Consider the following 16,957-nt stretch of genomic DNA (forward strand, 5'->3'; position numbering starts at 1 on the left):
TGAAATCAGGAAATTACCTAAACTCATTTCACAGGCAACCCCATTTCCAGGGTTTTTTGTTTCCGACGGATAGATTCGTTAGGGTTTTACACGGTTTGCGTACCCGGCATTTGGCATTACAGAAGTAGTCTCCAAAAGGCAGACAGTGGTTCTCAACCTTCTGGCCCTTTAAATACAGTTCCTCTTGTTGTGACCCAACCATAAAATTATTTTCGCTGCTACTTCATAACTGTAACGTTGCTACTGTTATGAATCGTAATGTAAATATCTGATATGCAGGATGGTCTTAGACGACCCCTGTGAAAGGGTCGTTCCACCGCCAAAGGGGTCGCGACCCACAGGTTGAGAACGGCTGGTTACACTGATCCTAAGCCTTGCGTTTCCACAGCGTCCCGCACACAAGCACAGCATGCTCACACGCTCTCTGTCGGTGCGTTCGCAGCCCGAGCAGCCAGGGTGGCGGCCCCGCGCAACCGGAACAGCAGTCGGGCTTCCCGAGGCCTCCCCGTGACCCTTCCGCGCCGAGGAGGAGGGTGAGCCTTTCGAAGGGCACTTGGTGTCACTCTCTCCTCGGAAGACCCTACAAGCAAAATCCCGGTGCCGCGGAGACAAGACACAGAGAGGGAGCTCCCGCGGCGGCACCCCCGCAAGGACAGCGGCGTCCCGCGGGTGACCGGCCCGGGCTCAGCACTTACCTCCGGACGGCACTCCGACACCAGCGCCGGGCCAGCCTCCCCGCCACGCCCGCCATAGCGATCCCGGGGGCGTGGAGGAACTCGGTGGGTGGGGCGGGGCCGGGGTGGAAGGGCCCCGGATAGGCCGGCGCGGGGATGGGGGGAGGCGGGACTGGGGGAGGGAATGCGGGCGCGGGGCGAGGGCGGGGAGGGCCGGTGGCGAGGAGGGGCCGGGACACAATAGGGGCGGGACCGGGACACAATAGGGGCGGGGCCTAGACAGAATATGGGCGGAGCCGGGACACAATAGGGGCGGGGCCGGATCGCGAGGGCGGGGCTGGGGGAGCGGGTGGGTGGGGACGCGATAGGTCATTGCCTCGTTTTGTTGGTGGGGGAATTGAGGTCCAGAAAACATTAATTAGGTGACTTTCCCAAAGTGGTCAAAGTCCTGATTCAACCCCCTGCTCGGAGTCCAAGGCCCAAGTGAGTGTATTATTCCGTGCAGGTGGCCCATTATTATTTGTGCTTCATCAGGCGGATCTGGGTAATAGTGTAGGTGGGGGCAAGATTGAAGGCCAAGTAGAACAGTTTGGACTTATTCTAAATATTTTTTCAGATATTGTAAGATGATGTTTGAGTCAAAGACCCTGACCCCGCTCCCAGGCTGAGTTAGGTGGCCCTCGGAGGTAATGGGATACACTAGTCAGAAAATGCAGATTCTGGGAGATTCAGTGGGCTCCAGAAGATGAAACTCCTCTCATAGAAATACTATTAATATTTTTAAAAGTCCTTTACTGGGAAGCAGGTTTGGATTGCGAACCCTTTTATAATACAAGTGAACTCTCCCGGGCTTATGCCTCTTATATTTCACACAGAAATTGGGATGTGGGAAATTAGCTCTTTATCAAAAGTATAATTTAACAAATACAGAAAGAACATGTGTCAAAGATTGACTTAACTTACTAATTAGGGAATCAGTGTAGTAATAACAGCATTTGAAAGAATAGTTTATATAGTTAGTGTAAAAAATGCTGGAATAGATTGCCAAGTTAGATACAAAAATGATTAATGTCCTACAGAGCAATAAAACCATAACCTTTGAAGTAACTCCCCTCCCCCACTCCCCAAATTATTTGCATCTCTACCAGCTGTCATTTACTAAAGACCCCTTAGATGGCAGTGTTTGAGTGAGGGGAGAGGGTTGGGAAGACATTATGGCAGAGAATGTCCACCTTGGTGTATTAAACTGTTCCCAGGAGTGCAGGCCACGCCATTTAATCATGGTGACCATGGCCTTACGGGTGAGAGACCAGTTCTCAGAAAAGGGAACCGTTGTGGGTTAGATGCTCCACCTGAGCCTGAGGATGATTTTATCCATGATAAGGATTTTGGATTCTGTGTTGAGAGTGAAGTATGGTAGCAATCATCGCAGGTAGAAACTATAGTTTAACTTTAACCCTGCTGTTTGGCTTCTGTACCTATTTGCTTTGTTTAACAATAGAAAGGTTATTTTGATTTTCTGAATTGTATAAATCATTCAATTCGCTTGAATACCCTATTGATTGTAATGTGAAATCCCATTTGTTGTGGCCATGCTGGTCTTAGAAAGCACATTTTCCTTTACCTGGGAAGGATAGCACAATTATCCCAAGGTCAGAGGGCTCCAGTTAACGTGTCCCTGTTGACTCTGTGTTCCCAAGACCCAAAACTGTAATTTAGATAACATGCTTAAGTCTGACCAGGTTCCTCATTCCAAACCCTGGGTTGTAATCAATACCTTTGTGATCTTTGCCTATATAAGTCTGGTGTTTCAGCCATCTTATCACTATGAGATTTGGGGAATGGCCCCTCATAGTCCTGGATTTGCAATAAATGTGACTCTTTAATTCGACTTCTTGAGGCATCCTTCTGTGATTCACGGGGTACATTACAACAAGAGCAATGGAGAGCCACTGAAGATTTAAGTAGTATGTCTGGTTATCCATTTCCTAGTATAATCATATATTCCTACTATATACTTATGTTGTAATGTGCCCCAGGAATCACACAAAGACACCTCAAGAAGTCGAATTAAAGAGTCACATTTATTGCAAATCCGGGACTATGAGAGGGCATTTTGCTCTCCCAGATCTCATAGTGATAAGGTGGTCCCAACACCAGGTTTATATAGGCAAAAATCACAAAGGTATTGATTACATCCCAGGGTTTGAATGAGGACCTGGTTCGCAAAAAAGCAGTTTACAGAAGCAAAGCAGCATGTTATCTAAATTATAGTTTGGGTCTCTGGATCACTGAATTGACAGAAACACATTATCTAGAGCCCTCGGGTCTGGAATGAGGAACCTGGTTTGCAAAAAAGCAGTTTACAGAAGCAGAAGCAGCATGTTATCTAAATCACAGTTTTTGGGTCTCCGGAACACTGAGTCAACAGGGACACGTTAACTGGAGCCCTCTGACCTTGGGATAATTGTGCTGTCCTTCCCAGGTAAAGGAAAATGTGCTTTCTAAGACCAGTATGACCCCAACCAATGGATATCACATACAATCATAGGGTATTCAATCAAATGGGATGATTTATATATTCAGAAATCAAAATAACTTTTCTATTGTTAAACAATGCAAATAAGTACAGAAGCCAAACAGCAGGGTTAAAGTTAAACTATAGTTTCTACCTGAGATGATTGCTACCATACTTCACTTAGAGCAGCGGTTCTCAAACTGTGGGTCCAGACCCCTTTGTGGGTCGAGACCCCTTTGGGGGTCGAATGACCCTTTCACAGGGGTCGCCTAAGACCACCGGAAAACACATATATAATTACATATTGTTTTTGTGATTAATCACTATGCTTTAATTATGTTCAATTTGTAACAATGAAATTGGGGGTCACCACAACATAAGAAACTATATTAAAGGGTCGCGGCATTAGGAAGGTTGAGAACCACTGACTTAGAGTGAAATGCTTTCATATAAGAGTAAGAAATGCAGAAGCCCAGTCAAAATCTCATCCTAAAGTCTGAGCTCCACCCTGTTTTATATGATCAGTTACCCTGGCGCTAATATCCTATTCAGTTAGATCCTATTATAGAGTACTAGAGGCCCGGTGCACTGGTGGGGCCCCTAGGCCTGGCCTTTGGGAATTGGGCCAAAACCAGCTCTCCTACATCCCCCGACGGGTCCTGGATTGCCAGAGGGTGCAGGCCAGGCCAAGGGACCCCACTGGTGCATGATGGGGGCCGGGGGAGAGATAGAGAGTTAGAAACATCGATGAGAGAGAAACATCGATCAGCTGCCTCCTGCACACCCCACACTGGGTCCTAGTGGGGATGTGCCCGCAACCCAGGTACATGCCCTTGACCGGAATCGAACCTGGGACCCTTGAGTCTGCAGGCCGACGCTCTATCCACTGAGCCAAACCGGTTTTGGCAGGCTTTTATTTTATAGGATTGATTGTCAGAAGGGGTCTGCCTAGAATGGGATTGATGCTGTTGTCTGTACAGAGAATCCCAGACCCCCTGAATGGTCACGGGGCTGTAATAACTCTTAGTAGCCAAGATGTCTGCCGGGGTCCAGCCCCAGCGGTCCAGGGATTTCCAAAGGTGTGGACTGCGTTGGTGAAGAATGAAGGACATGGAGACACCATTCAGATGATCAGCATAGTCAGGTTCTTTTTTATTGTCCTGTTACAGCTGTATTTATACTATTTGATTCTATAAGCATGCCTCTATAGTTACATCATGGTATGTTTTGGGTCCTCCTTCGACCTTTTACAGTTCCTTGTTTTATGTTTATAGTTTCTTATCTTACCTTTGCTAAAAATCTTATCTCTATCTAGCTCTGTTGATTTTAATCTTATCTATTGTCTATGTTTCTACATTCTATTCTAAAGGTTAGTCTCTGTGTTCCATTATAAGGGCTAGTTTGTTATTTCTATTCCAAGGTCACTATTCTACTGCTCTACTGTTAAGCTATAAGGAAATAACTGAAGGAGATTTTCCTATTCTATGGCCTAAGTCAGGGGTCCTCAAACTACGGCCCGCGGGCCACATGCAAATACAAATATTGTATTTGTTCCCGTTTTGTTTTTTTACTTTAAAATAAGATATGTGCAGTGTGCATAGGAATTTGTTCATAGTTTTTTTTTAAGCTATAGTCCGGCCCTCCAACAGTCTGAGGGACAGTGAACTGGCCCCCTGTTTAAAAATTTGAGGACCCCTGGCCTAAGTAAAGGTTATGTAGCTTAAGTATGATTGTTTGTAGTTATGGTGATTAACTGCCTGCCTGGCACTTAGTTTAAGTCTTTCTGCTTGCATGGCTCACATAAGATTTTTAGATAAGGAGCCTGCCTGCATTGTTTGCAGCAGTATTTCTTTAACTGTTTGATATTTGTCCTTTTAGTCTTGCTGGCGGTCTTCCTTGGGACTGCCCTGCATCGGCGGGTTTTTAGGGGTATAGGCGTTGGTACTTTCTCTGGTAGGTAGACCCCTGGGGATGTGGGCCTAGCAAGTCCTAAATATATTGCTAACAGTCTTAGTCTAAGTTCCTCATAAAGTAGTACATGGTATTTCTGTAACACTAGGGGGTTTTACTGATTTATTCCCTTCCCTAGTCCCGTTAATCCCTAACTCCAGGGAAACATTCCCATCTGGGGAAACAAACTTTCTCAGGGAGGTGGCCCTGGTTAGAACACATAGCACTAAGAAGGGGAGCAAACATATTAAGAACAGTATGCCATATACGCCAGGTCCCTTGGAACATATGCTGTGCAGATGTTTCTTCCCTGCAGCGACTGTGTCAAGCAGTAAGGATGGAACAGCTTCCGGCAGATGTCCACTTCACAGTGCTGTGCTCAGTTGTGGGGCTAAATGTTTATTTTTTAAGATCACAGAGTAGAATTTACCATTTGTGACACTCCCATCAGTCACAATGATTATTTTTATTTCCGATATTTAAATATCATCAGGTGCTGTTACTATAACATAAAAAGCCTGTCGCATTCAGTCATAAGAAACTATTTGTCATCCTTGTTCAATTAGCAGTGCAGGCTAGGAACCTGGAAGCATCCTGGACTCCTTCTGTCTCACTGACACCTCACTTCTATCAGTTTCCAGGTCCTTGGGATTCTGTCTCCTAAATGTTTCTTCATTTTTTTTCTCTTTTCCCTCTACCACTATCCTAATTCAGGCCCTCATCATGTTTGGATTACTGTTACTTGACTTACCATTACTTAAGTTGCAAAACAGCCACTTAGCAGTTTTTTCTGACTTGAGCCCCACATGTACAGTCCATTCTCACCCTGCTTCCTGGCTGATCTTCCTAAATTGTAAACCTGACACTACACTCATAATTCTTCCCCCATGATTGAAAATCCTGTGGTTTGCCCCTTTGCCTTCTAAACAAATCCAAACTTCTTAGCCTGACCAATAAAGCCCTCAAGGTTTGGCCCTTGCCTGTCTGCCCAGTTCATCTCTCACCAAGGTTCACATTTGAATCTTTCACTTCGTATAAACTTGAGGTTCTCTAAGTCTCTGTATGTCTATGTTCAGGCACCACCTTATCCAGGATGTCCCCTCTGACCTTCCACTGGGTATGTTCTCCCCTTCTGAGCTCCTGTAATCTCCCCAGGCTTCTCTTTCTCATAGCACCTGTGTCACTCTGTATGCACCTGGTTAGTAATGTCTCCTTAGTCACCCAAGGGCACACCCTGAGAAGAATTCTACCCTTTCCAGTAAACCCCATTTCCCATCTCCTGGCACACTTCTTGACAGAAAATATTCTGTGTGTGGAATGGTGAATGAGCTGTTGAAAGTTTCTATCTAGACCAGCCGTGGGCAAACCACGGCCCGCGGGCCGGATCCGGCCCTTTTGAAATGAATAAAACTAAAAAAAAAAAAGACCGTACCGTTTTATGTAATGATGTTTACTTTGAATTTATATTAGTTCACACAAACACTCCATCCATGCTTTTGTTCCGGCCCTCCAGTCCAGTTTAAGAACCCATTGTGGCCCTCGAGTCAAAAAGTTTGCCCACCCCTGATCTAGACCATGTTTTTCCACATTTAATGATAAGTTGTGAGTAAATTGTCATCTTTTTATTAAGTTGTCAGAAGGGATAAATTAGTATTTTTGTGCTTTGAAATATTTCTTTTTCAATGAGGGTAGCTTGAGGAGAAGGAATTTAACTATAGACAGTTTCCTGCACAAAAACAAACTAGAAAAAGTGGTACTAAAGTAGCTAGGTATTATTTAACTCTATAAATTTCTGAGGAAAAATCTATGATGTTTTCTATTAGTCATGAAAGGCATTAGTCTATGTTTTGTGTTCTGTATTATAGCTGTTTTGGGCTTTAGCTATATGCCACTGTTGGAGATGAGTTACACCTGTACTATTATTATGCTTTCTTCACCAAATTATCTCCTCCACTACCCCCACCCCCGGGTGGGCTTTGCGTCATCTTCCTATTTAGCCTTATATGTTCATGTCAGCAAAATTTAAAATAATATTCGGAATCTCATGTGTTTTTTCTTACTCCTAATTGTTATAATTTAGGGAAGAAAGACATTTCAGAAGTAAACATTTGACTCACTGTATCACCCCAGCTTTAATTCCCTATAGCCGGATAATTTGTTCGTTCACCCAAAGCTATTTTATCCACATTTTTTGTTTTGTGTTATACAAACATTAATTCCACCTTATTCTCAAGGATTATTTTTCAACTATTCTTCTCTAGCAAATAGATCTCTCTCAGGCATTCTGCTCTGAGAATGATTGAAACTGATAGATATTAATCTACAAGAAATGCCTGATTTTTCCAGAGTCATTCCACTTTTTCTTGTTACCAAAGCTTAACTTATACCCTGTCTAAGTGCTTAGACAAGAACAATGGCTACAGTGAAATTGAACTGAGGAGAGAGAGCCACAGAAGAATCCTAAGCTTTGTAGTCAACACAATGTTTTATAACGCACTTTGATTCCAGGCTGAGAAAGAAGTCAGAGGATGGCATCCAGGGAGGTGGAGCGGCTGTCACCCTTGTTGACCAGCACAGGTGCCCTGGCCTCTCCTTTTCGTATAGGAAAGGAGTAAATTAAAAGTTCTATCCATAAATGTTCAAATTAAGATCTTGAAGAGACATAGATAATACTCATTATTCTCAGATTCCGTATCTGAGAATTCACCTACTTGCTAAAATGTGTTTGTAACCTCAAAATCGATGCTTCCCGGCCTTCAGCAGTTATTTGCAGGTGTGCACAGAGAATGGAAAAATTTGAGTTTCTCCACATGCGTGCTCCCGGCTGAAGTCAATAAGGTGACGCTCTGCCTTCTTGTTCATACTGTAAACAAGTGTCCTTCTCATGGTCTCTTTAGTGTCAGGTTTTCTACATTTTTGTGTTTTTGGTGATTTCACTGCCTCCAAATGCAGCACTTAAGTGCTGCCTAGCTTACCTAGGTGCAAGAAGGCTGTGATGTGCCTTACGGAGAAAATACAAGTGCTTGATAAGCTTCTTTCAGGCTGAGTTGTAGTGCTGTTGGTTATGAGTTCAATCTTATTGAATTGATATATTGATTCATTATATATTAAATTGATGTATTGAAAAGGAACACTCATAAAGCAAGGTTATGTAGTGATCAGTTCATAAAAATATTGTGACCAGAGGCTCGTAGGAACCTAACCCTGTATTTTCCCTAGGAGCAGTGGTTCTGGATTCATTAACTTAGTGTTCCCTGCAACTGTAGAGGATCTAACTTCCACCAATAATGAGAATTAGCTGTATATGCAGCTGACCAATCAGTTTAGATGGAAAATATAAAGAATGATTCACTGTTTCCAGACTGCAGTTGTCTTCTGCTCCATCTCGCCCTTCTCCTGTAGATCCTGTTTTACTTTTGTCCCTTGACCACAGTCCCTGTGTATGTGACTGTCTCTCCCTCATATGAACTATATGTCCCCCGAAGCCTGTAAATATGTTTCCTACATGGCAGAAGGGATTTTGCCATATGACTAATTTAGGGATCTTGAAATGGGAGATTATCCTTGTTTATCTGAGTGGACCCAATGTAATCATAAAGGTCTTTAAATGAGGGAGACAGGAGGGTAAGAGTCATGGAAAAAGACAATGGAAGCAGAGATTGAAGTGATAGGGGCAGCCTAGAAGTTGTAAAAGGCAAACATTTTCCAATAGATTCTCAAGAAGGAATGCAGACTCACTAACACCTTGATTTTAGCCCACTGGGATTGATGTTGGACTCCTGACCTCCAAACTATGTAATAGATTTGTTTTAAGTTACTAAGTTGTGGTAATTGTAACCGTTGTGTGTATATTTATTTGTTTTATTGTTTTCATAACCATATTGAAAAATATTTTTGTTGGGTAAAGAATTATAGATTGACAGAAGTTTCTTTTTCTTTTCCCCCTTAGTACTTTTTAAAAAAATATATATTTTTATTGATTTCAGAGAGGAAGGGAGAGAGAGATAGAAACATCAATGATGAGAGAGAATCATTGATTGGCCGCCTCCCGCACACACCCCACTGGGGATAGAACCCGCAACCTGGGCATATGCCCTGACCGGGAATCGAACCGGTGACCTCTTAGTTCCTAGGTCTACGCTCAACTGCTGAGCCACACCCGGCTGGGCTCCCCCTTAGTACTTTAAACCTCTTATTTCACTGTCTTGCATTGTTTCTGGTGAGAAATCTGCTGTCATCCTCATCTTTGTTCCTTTGCATATAATGTGTTTTTTCCCCCTCTATCTGCTTTTAAGATATTCTGTTTATTACTAGTATTAAGCAATTTGATTATGATGTGCTTTGGTATAGTTTTCTTCATGCTTCTTGTTTGTGCTGAAAGTTTGTTTGCCCTTCTTGAATATGTAGACTTATAGTTTTAACAAATTATTTAAATCTTTAACTTTCTTTAAATTTTTTTCTGTTACACCCTCTTTTTTCCTTGGAGACTACAATTCCATGTATATTAATCTGCTTGAAGTTGTCCAACAATCTACTTGTACTCTGTATATTTTTCAATATCTTTTCTCTCTGTGTGTTTTATTTTAGGTAGTTTCTATTGCTTTGTCATCAATGTCACTTATGGTTTCTCCTGCAATGTCTAATCTGCTCTTATTCCATTCAGTACGTTTTTCATCTCAGACACTGTATTGTTGTCTCTAGAACTTTGATTTTGGTTTTAACATGTTTACTGGTTCCTCTCATCCCCTGAACATATGAAAAACAATAATAAAGACTGCTTTTAATAACTTTATCTACTATTCTATCATCTATATCTTTTCTGCGTTAGTTTCTATGGATTAATTTTTCTCTTCATAATGAGTTATATTTTTCTGCTTCTTTGCATGCCTACTAAATATTAATTGGATCCCAGATATTGTAAATTTTATCTTGATAGGTGCTGTATATTTTTATATTTCTGTAAATATTCTTGAACTTTGTTCTGGAATGTGGGTAAGGTATCAAAGAAATACTTTTTTTTTTTATGTTGCTTCTAAGGGATGATCAGAACAGGGTTTAGTTTAGCATTAATTTCCTCCACTATTAAGACAAAACCTTTCTGAGTACTGTACCCAATCTCTCTGAATTAAAGTGTTTTCCAGCCCTGGCCAGCGTGGCTCAGTTGATTGGAGCATTATCCAGTACACTGAAAGGTGGTGAATTTGATTCGTGGTCAAGGCACATATCCGGATCGTGGGTTCAAACCCTGGTCAGGGTGCCAGGAGGCAACCCGTCGAAGTTTCTCTCTCTCAAAATCAATCAAATAAAATTTAAAAAAGCATGTCCTCGAGTGAGAAAAAAAAAGTTTTCCACTCTGAATAGTGGGAGCCGGCACTATTCCTGCCCCAGTGTGATCATTGGAGGTTTGTTCCTTCTAATCCTTTTGGGAAATTATTTCCCTGACCTGGGCTAGTTTTCTCATGTTTGTCTACATGGGGAGAAGCACCTGCACATTAATGAGAATGTCCTCTTGTTCAGCTCTCTCCTTGTTGATATTCAGCACTGTGAACTTCAGCTGTCCTGACCTTCCTGACCTCCCAACTCGAGAAACCAGGAGGTTCTAAGTTCCACCTTTCTGTGCCACGGTCTGAAATATTTATCAAAGCAGTAAGCTGGGGTATTGCAGGCATCACTTTATTTTCCCCCCTTCTCTCTGGAGAATTGTTTTGCGATGCCTGTTATCCAATGCCTGAAAACCATTGTTTTGTGTATTTTGTCCATTTTTTTATGTGTTTTGGGTGAGCATGTAAATCTGGTCTCCCTTATTCCATCTTGTCTAGAAGAAGTTTTATTCTTTTTTAAAAAAATATATATTTCTTTATTGATTTCAGAGTGGAAGGGAGGGGGCGAGAGAGAAACATCAATGATGAGAGAGAATCATTAATCGGCTGCCTCCTGCACGCCCCCTACTGGGGATCGAGCCCGCAACCCAGGCATGTGCCCTTGGCCGGAATGGAACCTGGGACCCTTCAGTCCGCAGGCTGACATTCTATCCACTGAGCCAAGCCAGCTAGGGCGGAAGTTTTATTCTTTCCACATATAATATTTAGTTGAATGGCTGAACTGTAGTTTATTAAAGAAGTCTTTGTTTTCCATACTGGCTGCACCAGTCTGCATTCCCACCAGCAGTGTACTAGGGCTCCCTTTTCTCCACATCCTGTCCAGCACTTGCTGTTTGTTGATTTGCTGATGGTAGCCATTTTGGCAGGTGTAAGGTGATAACTCATTGTTGTTTTAATTTTCGTCTCTCTGATGTGACTTTGATCATTTCACATGTCTCTTGGCCATGTTTATGTCCTCTTTGGAGAACTGTCTATTTAGGTCCTCTTGCCATTTTTTAATTGGATTGTTTGTCTTCCTTTTGTTAATTTGTATGAGTTCTTTATATATTTTGGAAATTAACCCCTTATCAGATGTATCATTGGTGAATATGTTCTCTCATATAGTGGACTCCCATTTCATTTTGAAGATGGTTTATTTTGCTGTGTAGAAGCTTTTTATTTTGATATAGTCCCATTAGTTTATTTTTCCCTTGCCCTAGGAGATGTATTGGCAAACATATTGCTATGAGTGATGTCTAAGATTTTGCTGCCTATTGTTTCTTCTAGGATTTTTATGGTTTCACTACTAGAGTTTCCTCAAAATATTAAAAATGGAACTTCCATTTTACCCAGTGATTCCACTTGTAGGAATATATCCTGAGAATCTCCAAACATCAATCAGAAAGAATATATGCACCTCTATGTTCATAGTAGTACTATTTATTATAGCTAAGATCTGGAAACAGCCCAAGTGCTCATCAGTAGATGAGTGGGGAAAAAAGCTGTGGTACATTTACTCCATGGAATACTATGCAGCAGTAAAAAAGAAGGATCTCTTGCTCTTTGAGACAGCATGGAGGGACCTGGAGAGTATTATGCTAAGTGAAAGAAGCCAGTCAGAGAAATATGATTTCACTCATATGTGGAATCTAATGAACAAGATAAATTGATGAACAAAATAGATCCAGAGACATGAAAGTGTGGAACAGACTGATGAATCTCAGAGGAAAGGGGGCAAGAGAAGGGCAGGAAGAGATTAACCAAAGAATTTATATGCATACTAGAGGCTCGATGCATGAAAATTTGTGCAAGAGTAGGCCTTCTTTACCCTGGCTGCTGGCACTGGCTTCCCTCCGGCATCTGAGACCCGGGCTGGCTTGGCACTCGGGACCCGGGCTTTACTCTGGCCCCGGCTTCATCTGGAAGGGCGTCCAGAATGACACCCGGAAGGACTCCAGTCTAATTAGCATATTACCTTCTTATTATTATTAGATATGCATAACCCTCTTATTATTATAGATATGCATAACCCATGAACACAAACAATAGTGCTATGAAGGCCTTGAGACAGGGGGTGGGGGCTGGGTTTGGAGGCGGTTAAAGGAAAAAAAAAGGGGGCATCTATAATATTTTCAACACTTTGTAATACAAAGATAAATTTTAAAAAAGAAGCCTTTGTTTATAATTGCTAAATAATATTTCACTGTACTGATGTGTTATCAATTATTAATAAGCAACCTTTCATTTGACATTTAGGATGAGTCTTAGTTTTCTTTCTTATAAAAAGGGCTATGAGACCATCTTGCAGCTACATACTTGTGACTTACATATTTATTTCCTTACAAAGTATTTCTCCATATGGATGACTGGCTCAAAGTGTGTACAGCAGTGGTTCTCAACTTTGCTAATGCCACGACCCTTTAATACAGTTCCTCATGTTGTGGTGACCCCCACTTTCATTGTTACAAATTGAACATAATTAAAGCATAGTGATTAATCACAAAAACAATATGTAATTATATATGTGTTTTCCGATGGTCTTAGGAGACTCCTGTGAAAGGGTCTTTCGACCCCCAAAGGGGTCGCGACCCACAGGTTGAGAACCGCTGAGTTAGAGAATGGCAAGCCATTGATCAAGAGCATGCATCACTCCTAAATCAGCAGATAGAATAGCTCCCCCTTCATCTTTGCCTTCTACTCTTCACAATATGATTCATGGTATAAGAGACATCTTTGTAGTACATTTCCCAGGATGAGTTTTGCACCATAATTTCTTGAAAACAGGTGACCTCAGGGATGTGTATGTCTGTGAGACACAGGAAATTATCCTCTGGGTCAGGACTGGAGAGCAGCAAGAGGATGGAGGTGGGGAAACCAAGAAGGAGTTTCCAGATTTCCTTCCTGGGCCCCCCCCCCCGCCCCGCCTCTCCCCCCCCCACACACTCCCAGGGCTGCTCTGGTGGCAGGGCATATGGCAATTGTGGGAGTGATTGGGATTCATTTAACAGCTTGGCTTTCTATCAAGTTGTGTTCTGACCAATTTGTTGTTTATTGTAGCTGTTTACAAACTCTCTTCAAGTTCTGGGGTTCTATCCCTTCATATGTATACTGTGTGAATATAAATTACATATTGAGTTGAAACAAACTAAAATATAGAAGAGTAAATTTTTTGGTAATTTCATGTCTTTATAGTGTGAAATGGAAGGTCTTTGAAGAGTTACAAATACACAGTTTGGGAATCACAAGAAAAATGACTCCAGGAGTACTATAATATTTAAAATCATCATTAAAAAGATTTTTAAAAAAGCTTTCTTCCACCTAGGTCTGGCTTTAGGCCAAAGAGTAAAAGAGGAAATTTACTTGACCTGTCTTAACTACCCTTCTATGTAGCACATTATCTTACTGTGCTGTATATCTTTATTAGAATCTGTACACTAGATGGCAAGTTCTAAAAGGCAGAGATTGTGTTAAATGCTATATTCCCAACACTGGCACATTATAGGAGGTCAATAAATGCTTGATAAATAAAATGAACAAAAGAATTATACTGGGGGGAGGGGTAGATTTGAGGTTTTAAGACCCTGCAAAACCTCATAAAACCCCCAGACTCAACATGTCCAAAACTGAACTCACTTTAAAAAATAGATATATTCTTATTGATTTCAGAGAGGAATGGAGAAGAATTGAGAGAAACATCAATGATGAGAGAGAATCATTGATCAGCTGCCTCCTGCACACCCCACACTGAGGAACGAGCCCATAACCCGGCATGTGCCCTGACCAGGAATTGAACTGTGATCTCCTGGTTCATAGGTCGACACTCAACCACTGAACCATGCCGGCCGGGCTGAACGCACTTTTTATTGTGCTCCTGGGACCTCAGCTGTTTCTTCACCTTGTTTCCTGTCACAACAGGAAAAAAGCCAGAATTCCTGTTATTATTCCTGTTATTATTCTTGACTCCCTGACCCCGTTTCCCAAGTTCAACCATCAAGTTCTGGGGTTCTGTCCCTTCATTTGTTCTTGACCCCTATCCCCATCTCCCTCTGTGCTCCTCATCACTCTTCACCCACCTCCCTTCAGGTGGTCCATTCCCAGCCAGTTCCATCTTTGCCAGGGATTAAAAAAAATAATAATACAAACCGTATCAAGTCACTTCCCTGTCTCAAACCTTCCAGTGGTTTCTGGAGCCTCTCCAGGCTGTTGGGATAATGCATAGACCAGTGGTTCTCAACCTTCTGGCCCTTTAAATACAGTTCCTCATGTTGTGACCCAACCATAAAATTATTTTTGTTGCTACTTCATAACTGTAATGTTGCTACTGTTATGAATCGTAATGTAAATATCTGATATGCAGGATGGTCTTAGGCGACCCCTGTGAAAGGGTCGTTCGACCGCCAAAGGGGTCACGACCCACAGGTTGAGAAACGCTGGCATAGACTATGACTGAAAGTTCTTCAGGGTCCACCCTTCCCATTCCTATTGCTCAATATTGTCATTCCCAACATTGAACTTTTGCTCCAATAATATAAGCAACTGTATCTCCATACAACTGCCAAGCTCTTCTCTTCCTCCTCATTTAGATAATTTCTGCTATACTTACTGATTATTTCTTGTTTTATTATCAGAATCTCTTCCTCCTTATTTTTAAAAAGATTTTTTTAGAGAGAGGAAGGGAGAGGGAGAAAGAGAGAATCATTGATGTGAGAGAACGTTAATTGGCTACCTTCTGCACACCCCACTACTTGGGATTGAGCCCAAAACCCAGGTATGTGCTCTGACCATGAATTGAACTGCCAACCTTTCAGTGCATAGGACGACACACTATCAACTGAGCCTCATTATTCTTAAAGTGATATTTTCTCTCCACCATATGTGCAGAATTGTGGATCTGCCATTTATACACTCTGACCTACCCTGGCTAAGGGAAAGATGTGTGACTCAGGCTGGGTCCCTAGATCCTCATCTCAGGATTAGGAAATATGACTGAAATGATGCAAGGAAGAACAGGAAATGCTAGAAGCTCCTCCCCCCAGCCCTGGAGCTCTGACCGATGGTCAGCAAGTCCTTGCTGTCTGGACCTCTGGATCCCTGGACCTGTTCTGACTCCTGTCTTTTCTGAGTCTGTCTTTGATAGATCTTTCTAATATGGTCTGATTTTGCTTGAGTTGGCCAGAGTCAGATTTTGTGCTTGCAACCAAATAACCCAAATCTCTATTCTGTCTCCCTCTATAGTGCTGTTTCTGGAAGTTTCCAGATGCCCCAGCCTGACCAAGAGCCCTCTGCCCTCTGCTCCCAAAGGCCTCAACTGGTTTCAGCAGGCTGTGAATACCTTATAGCCCTGATGCCTAGCACTGCCTCTGCTTTAGAATTGGCAGGTGGAAAGTGCCCTTTGCTTTCCTTAGTTAAAAATAAATAGAGAAGAGAATCAGGAAAGCACAATTTCACAGAAATCAAGGATACTAATATTTACTTCTTCACCTTTTTAATGAACATCTTAAAAATATATAAATTCTCTATATCAAACAACATAAAGTGAAAAAATTTAGCTATTTCTTGGTGACTCTGTGAGCACTAAGGTTGTTCTGTGCTGGTGTGTGATGCTGCTCCTAGGATCTTCTCAAGTGTCTTCTCTTTTGCACCAAATGGTCCAAGAGCTGCTTTGTAGTTGGTTTGTCTATAGCCTCTCTCCCATCACCATTGTTATTTTTCAATGTTTCTTTGATGCATTTATTAGTCAACAAACTTTTATGGAAAGCACGTCAGGTGCCAGGCACTGGGTTAGGTATTAGAAACACAAAAAATGTAGCACCACAGTTGTATTCCCAAGAAAATCATAGTCTGGAGTAGGGTCAGGCAATTGATCAGAAACCCAATATAGAGGTAGATGTATGTGCGGGTGCTGGGTGCTGGGTAGGGCACTTAATCCAGACTAGGGGGCAGAGAAAGTTTTCTTGAGCTGAGCCTTGATGGAAAACGGGAGTTACCCAGGTGAAGGACTTTCTGAATGTGCATCGGACATCTCTGTTAGGAGATGCCTAGCCCCTTTCCTTCCTTTGGGAATGGCTGCTATTCTTCTCCAACTCCATGGTTCTTCTGGGAGTTGCCATATTTATGGAATCCTCTCCCTGGCCTCCCACAGACACTTTATGTTATGGGTGGGCTATGTGGAGCCCCAACCCCTGACCACAGTGATTGGTTAGGTGGGTGCACTGCCCCACCGAGTCTCTGACAGTCCGTCCCTGGATTGTTTTGAATTGTCAGTGAAACATACCTTCATAGGCAATAGCAGCAAGGAATTGGCCTCCATGATTCCGGCCCCGTGGAAAAAGCTGCCCAGCAGGGAGACAGCAGGCTACTGAATGGAGGCACAGATAATGATGAAGAGTCCTGGGGGTATCCAAACTCTGACTCCAAATGTCACCGACACCCAAACACATCCCTGTTTTCTTTAT

The 16,957-nt window shown here is 42.4% G+C and overlaps 1 protein-coding gene across 4 annotated transcripts in view; it reads right to left on the bottom strand.

The window, feature by feature from the left end:
* ECI2 (enoyl-CoA delta isomerase 2) overlaps positions 1–775 on the bottom strand; it is a 22,814-nt gene extending 22,039 nt beyond the window's left edge. Inside the window, exon 1 of one of the 4 annotated variants that reach the window (XM_006099336.3) lies at positions 696–775. In XM_006099336.3, the coding sequence (XP_006099398.1) occupies positions 696–751 (56 nt within the window). In that variant the 5' untranslated portion in view covers positions 752–775. Of the gene's footprint in view, positions 1–103; positions 133–417; positions 672–695 lie in introns of those variants that run through there. The other 3 variants (XM_023763023.1, XM_023763022.1, XM_023763020.1) reach the window with 3 other exon arrangements.
* Positions 776–16,957: the final 16,182 nt, after the last annotated feature.

The sequence above is a fragment of the Myotis lucifugus genome, unplaced genomic scaffold (genome assembly GCF_000147115.1).
Source record: "Myotis lucifugus unplaced genomic scaffold, Myoluc2.0 scaffold_272, whole genome shotgun sequence".
NCBI lineage: Eukaryota > Metazoa > Chordata > Mammalia > Chiroptera > Vespertilionidae > Myotis > Myotis lucifugus.